Source organism: Mastomys coucha, unplaced genomic scaffold, assembly GCF_008632895.1.
Source record: "Mastomys coucha isolate ucsf_1 unplaced genomic scaffold, UCSF_Mcou_1 pScaffold13, whole genome shotgun sequence".
NCBI lineage: Eukaryota > Metazoa > Chordata > Mammalia > Rodentia > Muridae > Mastomys > Mastomys coucha.
The window spans coordinates 56,273,775-56,298,400 of NW_022196895.1; the positions used below are offsets into that span (position 1 = coordinate 56,273,775).

The 24,626-nt window shown below is 43.2% G+C and overlaps 1 protein-coding gene and 1 long non-coding RNA gene across 3 annotated transcripts in view; one reads left to right on the plus strand and one right to left on the minus strand.

Annotated features, from left to right (window-relative positions):
• On the minus strand, positions 1 to 15,179 carry LOC116087212. Its single transcript, XR_004117317.1, has 3 exons — positions 14,497 to 15,179; positions 13,950 to 14,001; positions 1 to 112 (listed from the first exon to the last, which is right to left on the minus strand). It is a non-coding gene; the product is annotated as an uncharacterized LOC116087212 (long non-coding RNA).
• Dctn4 (dynactin subunit 4) overlaps positions 14,694 to 24,626 on the plus strand; it is a 27,022-nt gene continuing 17,089 nt past the window's right edge. Inside the window, exons 1-3 of one of the 2 annotated variants that reach the window (XM_031365762.1) lie at positions 14,694 to 14,897; positions 18,417 to 18,487; positions 21,716 to 21,894. In XM_031365762.1, the coding sequence (XP_031221622.1) occupies positions 14,763 to 14,897; positions 18,417 to 18,487; positions 21,716 to 21,894 (385 nt within the window). In that variant the 5' untranslated portion in view covers positions 14,694 to 14,762. The remainder of the gene's footprint in view (positions 14,898 to 18,416; positions 18,488 to 21,715; positions 21,895 to 24,626) is intronic. The other variant, XM_031365763.1, reaches the window with a different exon arrangement.

The window sequence follows — 24,626 nt, forward strand, 5'->3', positions numbered from 1 at the left end:
CTGTAAGAGCCCAGAGATTTATAACCCCATAAAGTTGGCTGCTAACTTGGAGACAGCTGAGTCCATGCACGTGGAGTTTGTCTGCTCTTCCCAGTGACGATACAGATGATTTCTGTCAGACAGCAAAGAGAACCAAAGGTTATGCTTCTACTGCTCTGAACTCAGGCCATCTTCCCAAATGCCAAAAGTCTCTAAGTAAAAGCAAAACAAGAGTGTTGTTCAGAATTTTTGAAAATTGATTTTGAATGCTTGCTTCTGTATTTACTTCACAGCCACAGACACATAATTAATTGATGTGTAGGAACCTCAGTTTTTCCTTCTGTGAAATGTGAGTGTGACAGCCTATGTTAAGGGGCTGTAATAGGACAAAAGAGGATTCAGTGAAACCATAAAAGTCAAAGTATGTGTTAGTGGCATATGTTACTTTCTGGAGGACACAGTATATGTGAATAGTAGCTCTGAATACTATGTGCAACTCTCCTCTTCCTAAATTTTTATTATACTAAAACCCTGTTTGTCCAAAACTAAATGGAAAATTTAAAGTTTAAGCCAAAACACTCCTTTTATCCAGGCATAGAGATGTACCCCTATAATCTCAGTACTAGTGAAACTAAGGCAGGAGGATCATAAGTTCAAGGCCAGCCTTGGCTTCACAGAAAATTCCAGGCCAGGCTGGATATCAAGACCCTCAAACACACACACACACACACACACACACACACACACACACACACATACACACATACACACACACACAAACACACACACACACATACACACACACACAAACACACACACACACACACACACACACACACACACACCAATTACATTTTCTTTTGAATAAATGTTCTAGGCCATAAGTTAATGAAAAATCACCTAAGATTTCTCTTTCTAACTCTTAGTTTGTGTCTAAGGGAAAGTTAGATGCTTTAAAGCCTATTGTGCGAAATCAGAGCTCTTCAAGGAAACAGGGCCAACTGGGCAGATGTGTGTTTAGGAAAAGAGAGCGTGGGGGGAGTAGGAGGTTGGTTTTAAGGAACTGAAGAATTGGCTCCCATAAGGGTGGATTCTGGCAGGATGGGCCAGAACAGAAACACAAAGAGAGCTCATGTTACATTGGAACCCAAAGGCAACCTGTGGGCTGAGTCCCCTGAACCTTTTTTCTTAAGCCCTGAAGCACAGCCAAATTTAGGAAGGTCATCCAAAATCTTAGAACCAATCTCAGAAACAACTTTCACAGGAAAATCTAGACATGTTTAACCAAACACATTAAGAACTTTGGCCTAACAAAATTAACACAAAGTCAACTAAAACACACTGTGTCTACTAGTCTGGAAAAAAAAAAACTTAACTAGGTAATGGTATGCCTAGAGCACAAAATGCCTCTGCAAGAAGAAGAAACAAGACAGAACTTAGAGAATTGCAAGAAAATGGGGTTGCTGGGTCTAAAGATGAAAACCATGTCAGCTTCTAGACTCTGAGCAGCCCTGTGTGCTGTGTTCTGAGCAGAAAGAGACACTAAAACCAGAGTCTATGGGAGAGGGCAGGTCACTGGAAGAAAAAAATATAGGGCTGTCCCCTAAAAATGTAGAGCGGGCTTTCCTGGACTACCATGTGTTTCCTGCCATAGGAGTTATGCAAGCTGATGATACTGCAGAGGGACTCCATCGTGGCAGGGAAGTGTTGGGAGAGAATTAGCACAGTATGTGATAGTAAACAGCACTATACCATGGCGCCTTGCTCCCTAGTTTGCTGGGATATTGACTAAATCTCTTCCCTTTTCTAAGTCTTTAGGTTTCATTGGTGACTAGAATGTAAAGTTAAATTAGATGATATTTTTTTGGAAGAATTTGCAACTCCACAACTCCTTTAAAGTTGGGGCTCAGAGATCTTAAGATTATTACAGTATGAGTTTATATTTTTTTTAAAAAAAAAATATTATTGGAGGGTACCTGAATGTACATCTGTGTACCATGTGCATGCAGGAGCAAAAGAGGGCATCACATCCCCTGGGACTGGAGTGACAGATGGCTGTGAGCTGCCACTTAGGTGCTGGGGATCAGATGCCGGCCCTCTGGAAGCTGAACCTGTGCTCTTAATTACTCAGCCATAGATTCGACTCTGGCTTTACCTTAAGGCACATCTGTGAGAGGTGATCCACCTTGTCCCATTAACCCACTAGTATTAGTTACTTTTCTTTTGCTGTGATAAAATGACCAAGGCAACTTATCTGGGCCTACAGTTTGAGAGGGTTAGAGTCCACGATGGTGGAAGGAAGGAAAAGGGTCAAGAGCAGGAAGCAGAGGGCTCACATAATGAGCTGCAAGCAGGAACCAAAGAGCTCAAACTAGAAACAGCGAGTCTTCTAACTCTCAAAGGCCCTTCCCAGTGATGTATTTCCCCCAGCACAGACATAGTTCCTAAGCCTACGCAAACAGTGCTACCAACAGGGGAGCAAGCTCTCAAATACCTGAGCCTATGGGAGACATTGCTATCCAAGGCACCACATCCACTGTTGGCTCTGTCCTGGTTCAGACATCAGCTTGCCCCTACAGGCTCTTTAACAGGTTCATTCTTCCAATAGAGTTTGATAGCAGGCCTTAAAACTTCCAAGGGTCTCTCTCCATTCCCACTTCATCCTGGGACTTCCTTTGCTGCCCAGATCCTGGGTGAAATGCCCTCTTCTACAAAGAAGCAACACTGGCTTGCTAACTCCCAAAGACACAACTTCTTGCCTGAAAGCTTCGTGAAGACATTTGTTCTTTGACTAGAAAACTTTTTATGGTAGCTAAAATACATAATCCAATTAACAATTAGGCAGGCAGGGAGGATGGTAAAACGATAGAGCTTTCTAGACAGTAGGAATTGAGAGGAAACAAGATGCTAAAAGGAAAATGGGAAGATTCTATTTTCTAGATTAGAAGAGGAGAGATGGTCACACAGTCTCGTTAGTCTAATTCTTTGAATGCATTCTCAGAGCTTAATTTCCAAAGTATTCAATTACACAGCCGCAGAGCGAGGAGAGCAGGCAGCTTGTTACCAGCACATTATCTCAGTTTGCCTTTCTAATTCTTCAAGAAAACTGTAGCATTATTTGTTGGGTTTTTTTCATAAAATATTTTTTCTTTTAAAGATACTTTTTATTTGTTCATTTATTTTTTTAAGACAGGGTCTCACTCTATAGTTCTGGCTGTCCTAGAACTCATCATGAAAACCAGGCTAGCCTCTCACTCACAGAGATTCACCTGCCTCTGCTGAGATTAAAGGCCTGTGCCACCCTCCTAACTTTAAGGACACTTCTTAGCTGAGTATGGTAGCTCATGCCCATAATCCTATCTACTGAGAGACTGAGCAAATATAATAATATAATATTTTTTTGTTTCTTAATTTAACTTGTCCAGGATTACCCAGATTATAATGGACAACACTTGATGCGGGTTTGTCTGCTGTAATGGGAGTTGAACCCAGAGCCTTCCACATGCTAAGCAAAGGCTCTAAGGCTGAGCTACACCTCTTTAGACACGGTCTCACTGAGTGGCCCAGGCAGCCCTTGAACTTGGAGATTTCCTGCTTTACCTTCCCAAGTAGCTGGGGTCACAGGCCTGCCCCTCAGGGTTAGTCTTAAACATCCTGTGCCCACCTGGCTTCTACTGAACCAGTAGTCCTCTCCGGGCCTCTGCTTTATGCTCTGTGAAATGGGCTCTTTCCTGCCTGGCTAATGCACATCAGAGAAACACAGAATGTACAGCAAACAAGTACAATGCAACTTTGACAGTTCAAATCCTGGCTATGGGAGAAGGCAGAGGAAGTCAACGTGGGAGTGAAGACCAGCAATTATGGTTTGCTTAAAATGTGCACTAAGTTGTATCTGAATTCCTTCCTTGCTTGGTAGACGTACCTCTGTGTATTCTACAGCAACGGACCTCAGAGACGCCTATCGGTGCCCCGTTCAGTGCCATACAGACTTCCAGTTGTCAGAACCCTTGTGTCTGTGGGTTTTCCCAGAGCCATAGAAAAGCAGTCTGATAGTCAGAGTACCTGGTAATTAACCATTCCTCCAGGAACAAGTCTTCAGAGGTATAAATATCCTCAACTCCCTACCACTTATAATTGGAAGGATAATTTCTGAGAAGCATGTTCTATTGTTTTCCAGAGTGTTTCTGTGGATGTAGGCCACAGACCGATGATCAGATCCACCCACCTTCCAGGAACACTTTCCACCGGCATAGCCTGAACCCCTCAGCTACCCTAACCCTTGCTCAAGACTCTCGTCTCGTATTCTGCTTCAGACCATTTATCTCCTTGACGTCTGGCTTCCTGGCGGCAATGGCTGACTGTACAACTGCCCCTTCTGGTCTCGGGCTTCAGAAAGCACCAAACTTTCACTAGCCATGGAGTACCATCATGTCCCTTTAGATTCACAGGCAGACAGACACACACCCTTTTGAAAACGACTCCCACAACAAGCTTTTCTCAAGTCACCACCTTGAACTGTGAGGCAGCTAGTTGGATAGTAGAGGCTTGACAGTCATTAAGGAAGGATCCCTCCCAACCCACCTTCAGAACTGGCAGCTTAGAAAAGAAGTGACTGAAGTTGCAAGACTCTAAATGCTAGCTAGCCAAAAGAATGGGATCTGAGTTGTCTCTGGGGCCCTGGGTGGAGACACAGCATTTTGAACTGCCCAAAAGATCATAGAACTCCTATTTACAAGGAGGATTTCTGAAAAAAAAAAAATGAAGACGCACATTATCCTTTCCTTAAGAATTAATCCAAACAGGTCTGTCAATGACCTGGACCGCAAAATGCCCCAGTGGGGAAGCTGTGTACTCTAGAGACTTAAGAAACAGCAAAAAGCCTACCTAAGACATTCATGAGCACAATGGTCCCTTTGGCCAACGTCCACGCTTACAACTCGAGAGTATGCTCCACACACAATGGTCCTTTGGTCAGTAGCCAAAAAATAAAAAAATAAAAAAGTGTTTTTGAAAGTGTTTCACTCCACCCTGTAATAAAGCCCACCTCGATTCTCCACCATGCTCTGTAGGTCTTGTCTGGATTCTTTCAATGGGCATCACAGGAACACTCATCTCAGAAAGGGTGGTTCAGGAAGACAAGAGGCAAAGGACAGTAAGAAAAGCAGGAGGTGATGGGAGAGGAGGAGTTGATTGGCTGCAGGCGGGTCCTAAAACATCCTAAAGGACGCTCTGGCCTGGGTGGGTCTAGCGCAGCATCTCCCAGGCAGTCAAATGGAACCACTGTACCCAGATATATTTCGGGTAGGCTTGTTGCTGTTCTTAAGTCTTTAGAATAAACAGCTTCCCAAATGGGGCATTTCCCCGTCTAGGTGATTGACCGGCCCATCTGGATTAACTCTTACTATTGGAGTAGAGCTGGCGACTCCATTTTTAGCTTACTTGCCAGCTATCAGCCAAAGACGTCCGCTTCTTTCCACAAGAGGCCTCATCACACAGTCGGCTAGTCTGAAGATTTATCTGACAGGGATGGAGGTGATGTTTATGTTTTGGGTTTTGTTGTTGCTGCTGCTGGATGTTTGTTTGTTTGTTTGTTTGTTTGTTGTTTTTCTATAGACCAAGCTAGCCTGAAACTCAAGGCAATTCTCCTGCCTCAGCCTCACAAGTACTGGGATTACAGGCGAGGCCACAAAAATAACTTTATTTTTTTTATTTCAAATTTTATTATTTTAAAAAAATATATCAAAACACCAAAATTAATCTGATCCAGAAACTACAGAACTCAATGAAGATCCACAGTTAGAGTAGTGTTTCGAGACAGGAGCAGTGGACCTTCACTTAGATTTCATACATTTTTATGCACTTACCTACCATCAAATACAGGAAATCTATGAGTTAGAACTAGAAACACAATTCTATCCTTTTTTATAAGTCATGTTCACTACTGAATTCAATCCTTCTGTATCCCCTAATATTTAGCCATTTTGTTAACTTCTTACACTATACCCCATGTATATTTGAATATATATGTATATGTACACACATATATATATATGCATACTATATTATTGACTAGATTCTATACATGGGAGAGAACACATGGTTGTTTTCTTTCTAAGATTGTATGATATCACTTCATATTAAACATTCTAAGACCATCCAATTTCTTACAAATTAACTTTTTTCCAGAATAAACATTTTTATTGTTGATTTATAATTGCCTTTATTAATATCAATATTTTTCTTTTGTTTTGTTTTTCAAGACAGGGTTTCTCTGTATAGCCCTGGCTGTCCTAGAACTCACTCTGTAGACCAGGCTGGCCTCGAACTCAGAAATCTGCCTGCCTCTGCCTCCCAAGTCCTGGGATTAAAGGCATGCGCCACCACCGCCACCCGGCTTTTCTTTGAATTTTTAATGAAAGTACTTTAATAAGTTATGTCAATTTATGGTATGTTTCAGTGGTACAGTATTTACCTACTGTGGTCAAGGGCTTGAGTTCAATTCCCAACGAAACAAAAAAAAAAACCCTGATATCAGCTTATTTAGAGCCATCTTAAAGAAAGATATGTATGTAAATATGTTTTATACAACTACCTATTTTTAAGAAAAATGTCTTCTGCTCAAAATAAGCAAATTAACTTTTTTATAATCACTTTTAGAACTCTCATTTCATCACTTCTGTTACATGCTCCCGGTAACCAGGGTATGAATACAACAAAGTATTGACCTCCAGAGAAAGCTTAGAGACTGGCTTCACAGACTGGCTCAACAGTAACCAAACATCAGGCTGAACTTCCCTGTGAGGGCAGAAAATTCCTTAGAATTTTAGGTAGTTTAAAGTCCTTAAAAAAGAGCTTTCGGCCGGGCGGTGGTGACGCATGCCTTTAATCCCAACACTTGGAGGCAGAGGCAGGCAGATTTCTGAGTTCGAGGCCAGCCTGGTCTACAGAGTGAGTTCCAGGGCATCCAGGGCTATACAGAGAAACCCTGTCGCAAAAAAACAAAAACAAACAAATAAACAAACAAAAGCCAAAAACAAAAAAAGAAACAAAAAATAAAATAAAATAAAAAGAACTTTCTAGAAATGAACAGTAAGAAACACCAAAATGAATAGATGGGAATATCGACACTTGGGAAATGCCAATCATCCGGAGTAGCCAAAGAAATCAACATAATGTCCAAGAAGTAAGGCGGAGATGAGCCGACGCACTCCCTCCCTCTGCACATCCTTCTCTGCAGGCAAATGAGGAACCTGGAGCGCACTGGTAGCACCAGCAGCACAGATGCTCTTCCCAGCGTACTTTCCTGAACTCATCTTGTTCTCCCAGCAAGGAGCAAAGCTTATTTGGAAGAGCCTCTGGCACCGTTACAAATAGACTGCGTTCTCACACAGCCGCAGCAGCAGCAGCTTCTCAGCTCAAGTTGGAGCTTGGACGATCTGGTTAATGTGTTTAGCAAGTGACTGGCTCTTTCCCGGGGTGGGGGTGGGGGGACTCTTGTGAAACATGCTTTCCTGTCTGGTAACCATCATGCTTTGTGAGCCGGGACAAAGTGAGCCCGAGACTGAACAAGGAGGTCAGTTTCGACACATTCTCTTACACGTGGAAAACACTCTTGCTTTCCTGGTCTTTTTATTTGGACCTCTGACAGAGAGGCGGTATTAACCGTGGTTTCTGATGAAATAAACTCCCAGTGAGTGAACTCAGGCAAGTCATTAAACAAATCATCCCCGGGCCTAACCAGAGCCTTGCTGCATGGTTCCAAGCTACATCCTTCATGTAATACAAATACAAAGCTAACCCTGCCCAAAGCTAACCCAAGAAACCCCACAGGTTCAACCTTCAAAATTCGCCAGACTCATTCCTTCTGGTGCTGTCACCTCTGGAGGGGCTCTAGCAGGCAGAGCATGGCAGCCATGGCTCTGGCAGGCCTTGCCCTTCCCCTCATCCCCTCTGCCTTGCTAAAAACCACTAGGTTACATTCTTAAAGCTAGCCACCAAGGTCTATTCCCTTGTTTGGCCACTTCCTCCTCCTGAGGCTGACTACCAAGGTGCAGCTATCAAAGCATTGAAGTCCGGAAATCAAAGCCCCCCCTTTGGGCTGCCCTAATTAACATATCCAATCAAGATTAGCCAACTCACCCTAACTTTTTCCTTTATAAACTGCTCCCATCTCCCTTTCTCCTTTTCTCCCTCATCTTCTACCTCCTGTCTTTGTCCCTTATTCCCTGCCCTTTGTCCCTCTGGAACATGTCCTTTGTTTGGAGAACTTGATCTTGGTGTGTCTGTGCCAACACCGATCCTTTTAACCTCTTTCCTACATCACTGTAGCAATCTATTAGCTAATCTCTACTTCTCTTCTGTGTCTTCATTCTAAAAACTTCACATACAGAGTGGCACTTGTAAAATGTTGATCATCTCTGCTCCTTTTGAAAATATGCTGTCCTGGTTAGAATTTTTCAGCTTGACACAAGCTAGTCATCTAAGAAAAGGAGCAGCTGGGCAGTGGTGGTGTATGCCTTTAATCCCAGCACTTGGGAGACAGAGGCAGGAGGATTTTTGAGTTCAAGGCCAGCCTGGTCTACAGAGTGAGTGCCAGGACAGCCAGGGCTACACAGAGAAACACTGTCTCAAAAAAAAAAAAAAAAAAAAATTTAAAAAAAAGAAAGAAAAGAAAAGGAGCTTAACTGAGATAATGCCTCCAGCAGACTGGCCTGAAGGCAAGTCAGTGGGGCATTTTCTTGATTAACGATTGATATGAGAGGGCTCAGCACACCGTGAATGGTGCCATCGCCGGACAGGTGGTCCTGGGTTATGTAAGATAGCAGTCTGAGCAAGCCACGGAGAGCAAGCTCATAAGCAGCATTACATGCTCTCTGCCTCAGTTCCTGGCTCCAGGTTCTTACCCTGCTTGAGTTCCTATCTTGGCCTCCTCCGATGATAGACTGTGACCCATTAGTCAAATCAACCGGTTCCTACCCAAGTTAGTCTTTGTCATGGTGTTTATCATAGCCACAGGAAACAAGCAAAGAGACAGGGAATGGTCTCCAAGTCCCTTAGAGCAGTATCTTAAATGCTCTTTAAGATCCCACAAACGCTGTCGTCAATTCTTCTGTGCCTCATTCCCCAGGGCTCTTCCCCATTTACTGTATAATGGTTCTCTGACCTCCTGGTTATTGCTCCTCTGGGCCTCTGAGACTTGACTCACCCTTTCCCTATTATCCACTTCTCTCAACCCCTACTTTCTCCCATCTTTGCTCAAATCTAATCTTTTCAGGAAACTTATCTTGTGACTCTATGTAAAAATTTTGAGGTTCCTTCCTTCCATTTTTTGCTCTACCTTTTATAGAAAAAAAAAAGAATTGCTTAAAAATAAAAGGAAAATTTTCTGGGTCAGAGTCATAGTGAGCTCAGAGAGTTGGCAGAACAGAGCCTGCATGTCCATGGGATTGTCATCTGAGAGTCGACATCTGAGAAGCCAGGATTCTACCCTAACTTTAAGCAGCTGTTAGATAGCAATGGCCACCGGTAGCCTGAAGTCATGCTGTGTATCCTCTACTGAAGGAGGATGCTGAACCCACATCCCTGCTACCTTGACAGAACACAGAGGAAGCATCCCTGGGTCCTACAGAATTGGTACTGGGGTCCTGTTAGTCTATCAAGAAGAGGAGCATGAAGGGAAAACCCTCAGTGAGGCTGGAGACGTGCTTGAGAAACTCCTGCTGAAGACAAAGTGAGAGCACTCTAGAAATGTGACTCATGAGCTCAGAGATCCCTAACAAATTCCCACGGCAAAACCAACAGGCTCTCTGGGGTCACTGGCTTCCTCTTGTATCCGCTTCATTTACCTTTTCTTGTTAAGGGTTAAAAGAGAAACTTGGGGGGGGGGGCTGGAGAGATGGCTCAGTGGTTAAAAGCTCTGATTCCTCTTCCAGAGGTCCTGAGTTCAATTCCCAGCAACCACATAGTGGCTCACAATCGTCTGTGATGGGATCCTGTCTAAAGACAGCAACCATGGTCTCAAATACATTAAATAAACAAATGTTGAGAGAGAGAGAGAGAGAGAGAGAGAAGGAAAGAAAGAAAAAAAGAAAGAGAAACTAGGTTTTCCTAGTTTTCTTCTGTTGTAGACATCAATTAGCTAATTGCTATGAGCTGGGAAGTTGTGTTTACGGAGTTAGAAAACAGAAACTGTAACAAGGAAACCTATGGGAAGCAAATATGGCACACATCTCTAAACCAGCACTCCAGAGGCAAAAAAGATCCTAAGTTTGAGGCCAGGCTAGACTACAAGGAGAGACTATCTAAAAAAAAACAAACTAACTCATGGAAATGTCCTTTTGCTCTGAGCTTTTTTTTTTTTTTTTTCCATCTGAAAAATGCAGGGATGAGAATTGGAATCCTGTTAGTTTATGTTCATTCTTAGTCACATCTGGCCTACCATACCAGAAGACCAGAGTGGGCACCTACCAACTCCAACTTCAGGGCCAAAGCAACCAGTGCCTTGGTCTGTGCAGTCTGAGGGTATCCCTGAAGAAGCTGCCCTGCAGGGCTTCAGACACCCAGCCAGGTGTCTTCTGGGTCTGTTGCTTTCTCTGCTCCTTTACCTGGACCGGTGCTTCACCAGTGCTTAGGGCTGGTGCTAGTTGCCACCTGAACTCGGGGCATTCTACTGTTGGCAACCGCTATGGAAACTCAACCTGTCAAGTGGAAACATCCAGTCGTTTTAGGCAAACAGGAGAGCATTGGGAAAAAAAAAAGCTGGGCTGCCTTCTGCTTTGTGGGGTTTTGTGTATACATATCTGTCAGACAATGTGAGTGCGTTTAGTAGCATGTGCAGGTGATGTGTTCAGATGCAAAAGTCATCAAATACAATTTACTGTATACCTACTCTGGATCAAGCCCTTTGTAAGGCATCCACAGAGAGAAGACGTGCTTGTTTTCAAAATATGCCACATGCAGGTTGCTCTAACAGGTCACAGTTGTAGGAAAAGGGAAAGCATGGTCAACTCCTGGGAAGTTTTCAGAGAGGAAAATACCCGAGAACTAACAAACAGATAAAAAGTTCCTGGCCGAGGAAACTACACTTACAGGGTAACAAAGGGATAAAAGGACCAAGAATATTCCTGGGTCAGAGTTAGAGTTATATAGGACTTGAAAGCAGGGTGAGGTTTGTGGATATGAGGCCAAAGAGGCAGACAGGTCTCTCTGAACCTGAAGAGCATATCCATTACCCTAAGAGTCTGGGGGTCAGAAGGGGATTGCCTTATAGGTGACAGAGAGGCCAAGGAAGAAAGGCACACGATAGAACATAAATAGGATTGAAATGTGGTGTTTGTTTGGTTTGGTTTTTTTCGAGACAGGGTTTCTCTGTATAGCCCTGGCTGCCCTGGAACTCTGTAGACCAGGCTGGCCACTCAGAAACCCGCCTGCCTCTGCCTCCCAAGTGCTGGGATTAAAGGCGTGCGCCACCACTGCCCGACTGAAATGTGGTTTTTAGAAAGACCAGTCTATCTCAATGTTTATTTTGTTTTTGTTTTGAGGCATGGTCTTACTACATCCTTCTGGTGAGCCTGGCACTGACCACACTCACAGAGATCCAGCGGTCTCTGCCTCCCCAGTACAGCAGCACCAGGCAGACCCAATCAGGCTCAAGGCAGAGCACAGATTGGATGGCTGCTGAGAAAGAGCAGTGAGCCCAGGAGAGAAAACAATACCACTCTGAACTAAGACAGTTGCTGAGAGAATGAAAGGAAATGAAAGTTAGAACTATTTAGAAAGTAAAATCAAGAAAGGAGGAGCCCCCAGGGAAGCGCCCAGGTTTTGGCTGAGGCAGGTAGGGGCTGGTAAAAATCTGGCAGCACTTAGAGGCCGCAAGCATGTGAGGAACATAAGCTGTGAGACAAAATACTCTCAGTTCAGGAGACGGAGAAGGTTTGCTAGGGTGGCAGCGTGCGTGCAGCTCTTTGCCGTGTTTACATTTGAGAAACAGAGTTTAGGCAACAAGGCCACATTTCCTGGGAGGGGCTCCCAGAAGGGCCAGAGTGGCTAGCTGTGGAGATGCGACTTTTTACTTTCCCTTCTGTGTACTTGCTGTCATGTTTTGATGAGACTGCAGACTCTACGGAGGAAAGCCTGTGGTTAGTGTAGTTTTCAAACAGGAAGCCCAATGTGAGGAAGGCAGCCCTGGCAAGTGGCCAGCTGTGGTTGGCCCAGTTCCTGGGGTCTCAGAAGTTCTTTGGGAGCTGACTGAGCCAAAGCCTACCTCAAGTTCTTTCTGTTGTGACTGTGAACTTGTTTTGAAACATTTCTGAGAGGAAACCACAATAGCATCTCCCCACTGGGGGTTTTGGAAACGTTCTTTTATGTGCCTACCACTACACAGTGCTTCACAAAGTGCTTTTACACTCATGGTAACTTCCCCCCCCCCACCAAAACAAGTAGTATTCTTCCCAATCTATGTGTTCTCAAACCAGACTTGGAGTTATAAATGGATTTTTTTTTTTTTTCCAAAAGTGCATAGCCAGGGAGTGCCAAAACCATTGACCCAGATTAGAAATTTTACATTGGCAAAACAATAGGGAAGTTGACATCTCCTGTAGCCTGGGTGAGACTGCATTGAGCTTGCTTTTCACAACACACTCCCAGCATTTTCTGAGTGTAGCTAGCCTTTCCTCTATCTGGCCGTGTTACTTCAGGGACCCTGTATTAAGCCTATGCTCACCCTAAAAAAGCAAAGCTGAAGGTGAACCCAACATTAAAATGTGATCCCAGTGGCCTTGGTGAAGAGTAAAAAGTACTATGAGGCCACGTTACAGACTGCTCATCACTGTGTGCAGAGAGGACCTCATCCTGCTGGGACCCTCGAAGGGACAAAGAATCCTGAAGGGTGGAGGAGGGTGTGCTCACAGGCTCTTGCCTACGCTAATTCCTCCACTTAACAAAGAATGTTAACCCATACTTTGTGGCTAACCAAATAGGTTTCCAGAAGTATTCCCCAAATGTTTCACATATCAGCTATGTAGTTAAAAATAATAGTGGCCACCTGGAATTGACACCGGTGCTGTCATTGGAACACAGATCACTGACATCAATTCCACTTTTCAGACTCTGGAAGCTATAGCTCTATAGTACTGGAGTTAACAAGAACAAGGTCCAGACCCCTTGGGGGATTCGGCAGGAACCTATCAAGAAATTTATCAAGGTGTGTTGCTTCTCTGCCATGAGGGACTTTCCTTATTCCATAGCACAATGACCTCATAATGCTCAGCATTCTGTGCCTAGTGTCAAGCCCAAAGACAGAAAAGCAAACCAAAACACCACCACCACCTCAAGTGATTATCAAAACCCAGCTCTTCTCAACTGTAATAGGTGTAGGATTCACAAGGGAACCTACTGTAAAGTTAAATTCCTGCCTAGAAATTTCAATTTATGCCTTCGGAATCTACATAAATAAACCTATTTAAATCCCTAAGGCAATTCCTCTGGTGATACAGAACCACAATTAGAAAACACTGGCTATCTCTGGTCCTAGACCTAGAGCCCAAAGAGGGGAGAATGTGTCTCCATCAGGGAAAGGGGAACTCACTAAAAACAAAACAAAACACCCAAAAGGTGATAAGCCATGTCAATCCATGAGGCCAATGAATTCATTAATGTGAAAAAACTTCAAATTATTTGAATAATAATATACTTTCTCCTAAGAGCAAAACACATCTCTGAAACTAATCTAGTGCCAGGCTGTTTACCTGGCAAACCAAGAGAGTAAAGAGCCTTTGAATATTCTAGCTCAGGGAGCCCACTGAGCATCATATCTGCTCTGTACTTTTGCTTTCTGAATAAAATCCCTCCAACCTTAGAAAAGAGTAAGTATAATTTAATAAATTTTAGATGTAAATTACTAACGTGGCACTATTTATAATATACATAAAATGCTGTATAACTGAAAAGCGTTTTATAAAGTAAGCTATTACCTTCTTAGAAGATGTGCTGAAGGCATTGCATATGGGGTAATGTGTGCAAGCTCTGGAATAAACACAGAGAAAACGGGAAACAAATCGCTGTGCTTTCCTAAGCCCAGTTTTCCTGCTCTCTAAAATAGAAATAATGCTAGTATCTAGCTTTGAAGCTTTATGAGAATTGAAGCAGTGTTATGTTTTGCATTTCCACTCTCAATGTTAACAGAAGGGTTCTCTTTCTGCTCCCCTCGCGGGCTCTGATGTCAGACACTTAATACATTATACAAACACGCGGTGGCAGAGACATCGTGTGCCTGGCTCTGGGAGGCATTTTGTTGCTTCACATCTCAGCCTTGATGTACATACAGAATACAGATGGCCCTTGACAACTTGGTGTACCACCAGTCTTCCATCATTGATAATAAATATCCACAGTATACAGATGTAACACCAACTTTTCATACTTAGAAATGAATAGTACCTCCAATGCTAGAGCTTACTATTATTTCAAAAGAGAGAACCTATGTTTCAAGGGGTCTGTGACAACTAACAGCAACCTTACTTTCTGTATGATACAAAGAAGAGCACTGAGCCTGTCTGGACTTGAACTAGGGCGGAGCATCCCAGGACGGCCACAAGGCTCCCGGAAGCCATAGGAGGGTGTGACCCAAACCCGAGCAGCGCACGCGCACTTAGATGGCAAAGTCCCGCTGGGTCGGCTTAGCTTACGTCAACGTCTACGTAAAAGACGTAGGAGACTCGGGGGAGGGAAACGTCGCGCTGTGTCACGTGACGGGTGCGTCGGGCGTTGGCTCCTCCCTCGCCAAGATGGCGTCCCTGCTGCAGTCGGAGCGGGTTCTCTATCTCGTCCAAGGAGAAAAGAAGGTTCGGGCCCCGCTCTCTCAACTCTATTTCTGCCGCTACTGCAGTGAGCTTCGGTCGCTGGAATGTGTGTCGCACGAGGTAACTGGGCCGTCTCGCGGGGATTGAGCGCCGGGGCGGGGGTGCTCATCCCAGTCACTGCGGCTGGCGGGAAGTTCCGCCGGGGGAGGCGGGGAAATCGTGTGTCTAGCTTGCTGATTGGCCAAGTGCCCCATCATTCAGTTGGGTTTGCATTTTCATTTGCTTGTGAACAGTCACTTGGAGAAGGGGGCGGCCCCGGGTGGGGCTGAGCAGATCCTCTTGTTCTAGAGCTGCCCGTAGCTGGACGTTTTGCCCTGGACCCTGCGGTCTCCTGTGGGACTTACTAGTGGAGGGCTCAGAGAGAGGTCGGACGTGTCTGGCTCAAGTCACTGAAAGGCAGAAGAAACTCTTCTTAGCATTAGAGGAAGGAGCGGGCAGCCATTCTTGGTCGTGGCCCTCCCTTTTGGGAAGTTCTTACCCTCCTTTTACCAGAATCCGGACCCTGTCCAAACAACTTGCCCAATTCCCTGAGCCAGGCCAAGGACCGAAACAAGAAGACTGTGATAGGTTGATTTAAGTGGCAAATGTATAGAGCAGTCTGTGGTGAAAGAGGCTCAGAGTTCTAGTCACGTACCGGGACGGTCATTGGAATAGAATTGTTCAGCTTAAAGATTTTTTGAAAAGGCACCCAATAAAATCCCAAACTTTCTGCAGATTTTGATAGAAGTTGTCTGTCTATTATGCTGCTGGCATTAAAAACGAGTAAAGCATAAACCCTACTGTTGGGAATCTCAGTCTGTTGAAAGCTCATACTAGTAATAGCTGTGTTTATTCTGTGTTCAACTGTGTGACAGTGTCTTTACATAATTTTCCCAGCTAATGAAGACTGAGGCTTGCTTGGGTTTGGGAGGCTTGATGAAGGGTGGGGGTCGTTGAGGCAAGGTCTCATGTAGCTCAGGCTAGCCTCAAGCTTTCCGTGTAGCCAATGCCGACCTTTAACCACGGATTCTCTTGCCTTCACTTCCCAAATGCCGAAATTAGAAATGTACACTACCACCTCCAGCTGTTGACGGTGCATGTTGTTGCAAGAAGGGGAAAAAAAGCTGTGTTGTGGTGACTCAGGCCTGTAATCCTAACATTTGGGAGACTAAGGCAAGAAAAGTATTTTCAAGTTCTAGGCAAGCGTGAACTGCATAGTAATTTATAAGACTGTCTAGGCTACAGTGAGATATTCCATTACAACTTTCTGCATGCCCCACCCGCAAAAGTACAGGTTAGGAAGCAAATACAGAATGTTGTAGATTACAGAGTCATTTAGAGATGGGAATGAACACCAGGATCAGAGACTTAAGATCCCTGGAGGGTGGGGAGGAAATGCATGTGAAAACATGTCCTGTAGTGTTAGCCATTTTACACAGGAAACTTATTTTATTGGGGATATTTTCCAAAATATTAAGAATGGTTAAACCAAAGAATGTAAGAAATCCAGTCCTATTCATACTTACTTACATATTTGTGTCATGTATGTGATTCTTTTTTCTTAGATTTTTGCATTAGTGCTTTGTGTGATAGCAAGAATTGTGTGATTATCAAATAAATCTACTCATTACTTAAAATAATATTTTAAGTGGGCTGGCGAGATGGCTCAGCGGGTAAGAGCACTGACTGCCCTTCCAAAGGTCCTGAGTTCAGATCCCAGCAACCACATGGTGGTTCACAACCACCCATAATGAGATCTGACGCCCTCTTCTGGTGTGTCTGAAGACAGCTACAGCTTACTATGCTGGAGGCGGGGCCGGAGCGAGCCATCTGTACAGCTAGTGTACTCATACACATAAAATAAATCTTTAAAAAAAAAATTAAGCCAGGCGGTGATGGCGCACACCTTTAATCCCAACACTTGGGAGGCAGAGGCAGGCAGATTTCTGAGTTGGAGGCCAGCCTGGTCTACAGAGTGAGGTCCAGGACAGAGAAACACAGAGAAACCCTATCTCAAAAAACTAAAAAGAAAAAAAAAAAAGGAGTGGATCTAATATGTAAGACTGTTTTGAGTTAAATACAGTAAATAAGATACTTGTGTTGTTCAATTTGTTTTTTTTCTTGTTATTTTTGGTTTTTGGTGTTTTTTTTTTAATAAGATACTTGTGTTGTTCAATTTGGTTTTTTGTTTTTTGGGGATTTTTTTTTTGTTTTTTTTTCGAGGCAGGGTTTTTCTGTGTAGCCCTGGCTGTCCTGGTACTCACTCTATAGACCAAGCTGGCCTCCAACTCAGAAATCCGCCTGCCTCTGCCTCCCAAGTGCTGGGATTAAAGGCGTGCGCCACCACCACCTGGCGTGTTTTGTTTGTTTGTTTTGTTTTGTTTTGTTTTAAATCTCTAATTTGGGATCTAAAGAGCTGGCTCAGCAGGTGCAGGCTCTTGCTGCCAAGCCTGCCAATCTGAGTCGGGTCCAAGGACCTCAATGGTGGAATCAGAGAACCAAGCCCTGTGAGTTATCCTCGGCATCCATATGTGAGCTGTGGCTCCTGCAGGCCACTTACCCCACCCATCACATATGCACAAAATACATGTAAAATAAGCAAATAAAAATCTCTCATTTGGGGGTTGAGGTGGAAGCACAGTCGGTAAAATCTTACAGATATGAAGACATGAGTTCAACCCCTCAGAATCCTAGAATACACATACTTAACAAGCTAGGCACAGTGGCTTCTACTGGTAAGTTCCAGGCCAGTGAGAGACATGTCTTATAAAAAGGGAGGCCCAACCTGGTCTACAGAGTGAGTTCCAGGACAGCCAGGGCAACACAGAGAAACCCTGTCTCGAAAAAACCTAAATAAATAAATAAATAAATAAATAAATAATAAATTTTTAAAAAGGGAGGCAGGGGGTGGTGCTCGTGGTTACAGCACCTGAGATTTTTCTCTGACTGTCTCATATGTGCCTGTGCACACATGCCACACAAATTAAGAATCAGACCTCTAATTGGCTGGCTATATCTGTGGAAACTTTAATAATTCTTAGTAAATACATAACATAACTAATGAGAAAACTTGATGTCTTTAAGAGCTACCTTTTTTTTTTTTAAGATGTAGTTTGTGACTTTTGCTTGTGTGTATATCTGTGCCCCGTGTGCATGCCTGCTGCCCATGGAGGTCAGAAGTGGGCACACAGTGAACTGCCCTGTGGGTGCTGAGAACCTAACTCCAGCCCTCTGCAAGAGCAGCAAGTGCCCGTAGTTACAAGCCATCTTTCCATGCACAGCTTAAGCCAAGCTAGATGAGAGACTGTTGATCACAGCTTTATGTTTGCAGTTGTGAGCGACTCATTTGGAAGCTTTGAAGTATCATATAGTCAAGTCTTGACACCACTGATAGGGAACAGAAAATACCAGAAAGGAAAAAAATGGGATTAAAAAAAAAAAACAGGCGGGTAATTACTACGTTGTAAATAGTACAGGTGTTTTTGTTTCCCACCCCACCCCCCAACACACACACTTCCTCCAGATTAGTGAGGTCTGACCTTTTGATGAGGTATAACATATTTTAATAATGAGTTTCATTCATATCTTATTTCTTCATAGGTGGACTCACATTATTGTCCCAGCTGCTTAGAAAACATGCCATCAGCTGAAGCCAAGTTAAAAAAGAACAGGTAAGATCAGGATGAACTTTTGTTTTCCATTTGTTGTTGGTTTTGAGGATTTTTTTTTAAATTGGGTATTTTCTTTATTTACATTTCAAATGTTATCCCCTTTCTAGGTCTCCCCTCCAAAAACCCGCTATTCCACTCCCCTCCCCCTGCCTCTGTGAGGGTGCTCCCCCCCCTACCCACCCACTCCCACTTTCCAGCCCTGGCATTCCCTACACTGGGGTGCTTTTGAGGATATTGGGGGTGAAACAGGATCTTATTCCATGGACAGACAGACCTCAAATTCTGATCCCCCCCAGCATGCGGGCGGGGGTTGCACCACAGTTTTTAAAGTCGGGTAAGGAAACACATAGGATTAAACGATCCTTTTTTTCATGTTTGAGCGTCATTGCCTAAGATAACTTGATCTTATTTTTTAATATAATGTCTATAATAGAGGACTTCTAGATTAAGAATTAGTTTGAAATTAGTGCAGTCCTCTCCCCCCTTTTGTTAAGAAACACTACTGTATTAGTCATGTCACCATAGGCTTCTTGTGATTGGACCTGGATCTTGGACTTTCTCTGGTTTTGATGACTTTAAAATACTGAGGGATGCTAGGGCAGTATTCATAGAATGCCTTTCAGTATTTGGATGATGTTTTTATAAGTAGACAGGAGAATGGATGAGAGTGGGAGTTCGACACCCCTCTCAGTTTATTTGCATTAGTTGTTTAGGACTTTCCTCCATAGCCTGCCTCTTCTGTTTAGTCATTACTCAGGAATATTTATTTTATACATTAGGAGTAATAGTGCTTGAGTGTTCTATCCCAGAGCCACCAGGAGCTCTTGTACTTTTCTCCCGAACCCCTCTAGCCTTGCCTCTATCACTGGTAAAGAGAGCGTTGACTTGTTCTATGAATTTGAGCAATTTCCTACCAGTACAGTACTGGAGTAAACAGTACTTTAAGGTATTTTAAGTTTACCTAATATATTCTTCCACCTCCAACTAGAATTTGTCATTTCTCAAAGGAACAGGGTTCTTTTCAGTGGAGGGACATTAAGAACCATGACCTGGCTGTTAGCGGTGTCCATTGCTATGGTAGTGCCAGGGTTCGTCTGGTGTGAAACTTGTGGTTACCAGCCGTATTCCTGTACATGTGTGGATATGAGCCACTCTTATTTGTCTTTCCTGCTCTAAGAAGTTACTCCTGAGAATCAGACACTGCATTGTATGCTCTCTATACATTAATTTATCACCTCATTTTCTTGTAAGGTAGATGGTGTTACTTCCCTGACTTGAAGACAATAGACACTGTACAATATTGTACGGATAGTATTGTAAGATAATAGACATTGTATGAGACTGCGTTGGGTTGTGGGAGTCCCGAAAGCACCAGGGCAAATCGGGTGTGGTTGCTCACAACTCTAATCCTATCACTTAGAGCCAGTGGCAGAAGGATCTCAAGTTCAAGACCAGTCTGCACTATATAGACTTTGTTTCAAACAACAGCAGAAAGCACCAGGGTCCAGGGTTCCTAAGGGGCAATGTTCTCTGAGCACATCTGCGAAGAAAGCAGAAAGCCCTACAGCACTCCACTTTAAACCACGCCCATCCATGGCGGTGTCTGTTTCAGCTCTCTGGCACAGCAGTCAAATAGTAATTTTCCAAATCCAGTCTCGCGGTTGCTTACGCTGTTGGCCCTCCCTTCTCTATCACACAATGCTTTCTCCTCTCTCGCAGCCCAAACTGTGACATTTGTCTTTCTCTTTAAAATCTCTATGATTTCTGTTGGCATAAAAAGAAACTGGAGTATAAACTCCACCTAGAAGCTGATTTTTCTCTATAGAGGAGATGGGAGCTGGGCTCTAATGGGTCACACAGGTTGGTGGGTTTTGTTTTGTTTTGTTCTTAAGTGGATATATAGTACTTCTGAAATGTTAAACTTGGTAAGAGTACCCAGAATTTTTTTTTTCCTTGAGAGTGTTTGAATTCTTAACATTTGGACCATAGTTTCCTAACCTGTGAATTGTGACCATATATAGGTTCATGTGACTAGATGGGAGGACTTTTAAAAGTTGACAGTAGTCAAAGGTTTCTGAAACAGAGTCTCATTCAGAGTCAAACACGTATTTACGGCGGGGAGTGCACACATTGTGTCTTACTGCCTCTTATGACCGTGGCTCTGAGAACAGTCTGTGGACTTGGCATTGCTAGTGCTGCTCACAGTGGAGACCAGTGTAGCTTATAGCTGCAGTTGTTTCAGCATATACACAGTTCTGTTAGGATACAAGCATATTAGCTTAATCATTGCAAAGACAACATTTTCTACCGTCATTCCTCAACAGGTATCAATTGTAGTTTTTTCGCTTGTATTATATAAGAATGGTTGATTTTATAAGTTAACTTGAGTTGCTGACTTAAGCATTATTATTATTTTAATTATCAAATAGGGTTGGGGAAGAGTAAACAAAAACCAAGTATGAGGAAACCTGCTACCTTGCAGACTAAAATTGAAAACTTAATATATACACCAAAAAAATACCAACTCTGAAAAGCATTAAAGATTCTCTATCCTGCATTATCAACTATTTAGCAAAGATTTAATTTATAATGCAAGAATAAACAAGCATACGTATTAGTATACAAACTCGCTTTTATCTTTAATTGACCGAGCCAGCTCATTCAGTCAACAGGGTCTCAAGGGAGGGAGTGAGGACAGAAAAGAAAAAGACAATTAGACAACACTGTAACATGACTCCAGCCAGTGCTGAGGCTGAAGCAGGTTTATATCATTCTAGGTACATACAAAGAAATGGTCAGTCCTAAGGCATAAACAGAGTAGTCAAGGAACAAACAAGGCATAAACTGTCCCGGGGTATTCAGGGACTTAACAAGATGATCAAGATCTTGAGCCTACTCCCTTGTTACTTCCATGTCCTGGCCCAAAGTCAGATTCTTACCAAATTCCTAGAAGGCAGGCCCCAAAAGCTCTTCACATTTAATAAATGGTAAAATTATATGTATAAACAATAAATTGTTTTTAAATTTTTCTTGATCTGTTAGCAGTAAGTGTTTTATTTGTATACCTGTTTCACAATAATATATACTAGAGAGTATGTAAAAATTTCTCCAGTGAAAGTGCTCAGAAGTAAACAAAAGTTTAAGAGTTCCTGAACTAAACCCACGTCTAGCACAATAGGTGTTTGATAAGTACCAGCTGAGTGGATGGCTGTGTTTGTCATGCCACAGATGTGCCAACTGCTTTGACTGTCCTGGGTGCATGCACACCCTTTCTACCCGAGCAACAAGTATCTCCACACAGCTTCCAGACGACCCAGCCAGAACCACCGCCAAGAAAGCCTATTACCTGGCCTGCGGGTTTTGCCGATGGACGTCCAGAGATGTGGGCATGGCAGACAAATCTGTAGGTGAGTGTGTGGACTTACACGTGAGGTTCTGTACTACTGTCAGAGCTGCGATTCAGCTCTGTATCTGTTGGGCAGGAGAACCTCAGGTCAGAACAGTTGTCGTGTAGTCTTCTGTGTACTCCTATCCTCACATTTAGGTATCAAAGTTTGATGAGGATGTTGCTGTTGTTTTGGTTTGTTTGGTTTTTGTTTCTTTGTTTTTAAACTTTTTTTTTTTCTTTTTTTTTGGTTTTTCGAGACAGGGTTTCTCTGTGTAGCCCTGGCTGTCCTGGAACTCACTCTGTAGACCAGGCTAGCCTCGAACTCAGAAATCCACCTGCCTCTGCTTCCCAAGTGCTGGGATTAAAGGCGTGTGCCACCACCGCCCGGCTGTTTTTAAACTTTTTTAGTGATTTATTTTTATTTCATGTGAATTGATGTTTGCCTACAGGTTTGTCTATATGAGGGTGTCAGATCTTTTGGAGTTAGAGACAGCTGAGACCTGCCATGTGGGTGCTAGGAATTGAATTGAACCTGGGTCCTCTGGAAGAGTAGCCAGTGCTCTTAACTACTGAGCCGTCTCTCCACCCGACATTATAGTTTTTCATCTCAGATAGAGTAATACTATTTAATTTTCTTAGAACTGGTGAAGTAGCCTTTATGAATCTAATACTTTTCTAGAATCAAACTTAATACCATTTATTTAAAAGACAAGTATTTCTTGGACTAGAGATGTAGCTCAGTTGGTGCAATGCTTGCCTAGCATTTATGAAGCCCTGGGTTCAGTTCCCAGCACTGCATAACCCAGGGATGGTAGTCTACACCTATAATCCTAGCGCTTCAGTGGTGAAAGGAGGGCAACAAAACTTCAGCGTCATCCTTCCCTGCCCAGAGCTCAAAGCCATCCTGGGCTATGGGTAACTTTGCCTCAAAAATTTCTTTCTTAGCCAGGCAGTGGTGGTGTACGCCTTTAATCCCAGCACTTGGGAGGCAGAGGCAGGCGGATTTCTGATTTCGAGGCCAGTCTGGTCTACAGAGTGAGTTCCAGGACAGCCAGGGATACACAGAAAAACCCTGTCTCAAAAAACCAAAAAAAAAAAAAAAAAAAAAAAAAAAAAAAAAAAAAATTATTTCTTTCAAATCTGATATTTAAACATCATGGACAAAATTAAAAGTGATAAACTTAGAAAACCAGGACTCAGAAATAATACACTAAAAATGACTAGCCAAATTAAATTTATCAATTTTCAAGGGAGTCAGGAAGAATACAGCGAAGGAGTTGAACAGTGGATCTCATAACTGAACATAAAAAATGATATTAGCCAGGCGGTGGTGGTGCATGCCTTTAATCCCAGCCCTTGGGAGGCAGAGGCAGGCGGATTTCTGAGTTTGAGGCTAGCCTGGTCTACAGAGTGAGTTCCAGGATAGACAGAGAAACCCTGTCTCGAAAAACCAAAGAAAAAAAATGATCATCTTAAAAAGTGTTCATCTTAGCCGGGCGGTGGTGGCGCACGCCTTTAATCCCAGCACTTGGGAGGCAGAGGCAGGCGGATTTCTGAGTTCGAGGCCAGCCTGGTCTACAGAGTGAGTTCCAGGACAGCCAAGGCTACACAGAGAAACCCTGTCTCAAAAAAAAAAAAAAAAAAAAAAAAAAAAAAAAAAGTGTTCATCTTGAGGGGACTCCCCTTTATCAGGGAAGAAGGGGAGAGGATGGGTGAAGGGCCAAGTAAGGGGGGACTGGGAACGAGATGTAAAAAATGAATGAATAAATTAATGGGGAAAAAGAACAACAAAAAGGTGTTCATCTTAACTACAGATTATGAAAATACAAGTGAAAACTTCATCTATGCCACAAATATGTTTTAAATCTAATTTATAGCATGTTAGCCAGACAGGTTAATTCTCATATATTACCATCTCCCTAATAAGTTAGTTTATTTTTCCTTTCTGTTTGTTCATGTGTGCATGCCTGTTTGGAGGCCAGAGAACAACTCTCAAAAGTTGGTGCTCCCCACCGTTTGGTTCCGGACTCTTCACTCAGGTCTTTAGGCTTAGTGGCGTGTGCTTTTCATTACTGAGCCATCTTGCCAACCTTATTTATTTACTTTCTGAGCAAGCTCTCACTCTGTCTGAAGACGTTTTATATCTTCTAAAATTGGAGTTGCTGCTGGAACTCTATCCTGGGTGCTCTGGAAGAGCAGCTGGACTGTAGAGCCATCTCTAGCTCCAGCTGTTTGTTTCTATGCTATCCATGTGTCACATGGCTGCAGTGCCCACAGAGGCCACAAGAGGCTGCTCTGGAGCTGCAGTTAGGGACATTTGGGTGCTGGGAACTGAGCCAGGATCCTCAATAAGAGCAACAGTGTTCTCAACTACTGAGCTATTGCTCTTTCAGTTTGTGTTTTGTTTAGTTTTTTTGACAGTTTCACTAAGTACCAAACTGCTCTTAAAGAAATTATGACTTTTGGATCTGCACCGTGCCATGTGTATATTATATTATGGATTCCAGTTCAGTGTTTTTATAAAAGGGATTCCTGAGTGTGTAGATGAATGGATCTCTGATTATTGTATCTTTCCTTGGGCTGTTTTCCTCCTGTGTATTTGTTTTGTCCAATTCTGATTTGTTTTACCTTATGCTTTTTTTTATGTAAAAAAAAAAACTTTTTGGTTTTTTGAGACAGGGTTTCTCTATGTAGTCCTGGCTGTCCTGAACTCACTCTGTAGACCAGGCTGGCCTCGAACTCTGAAATCTG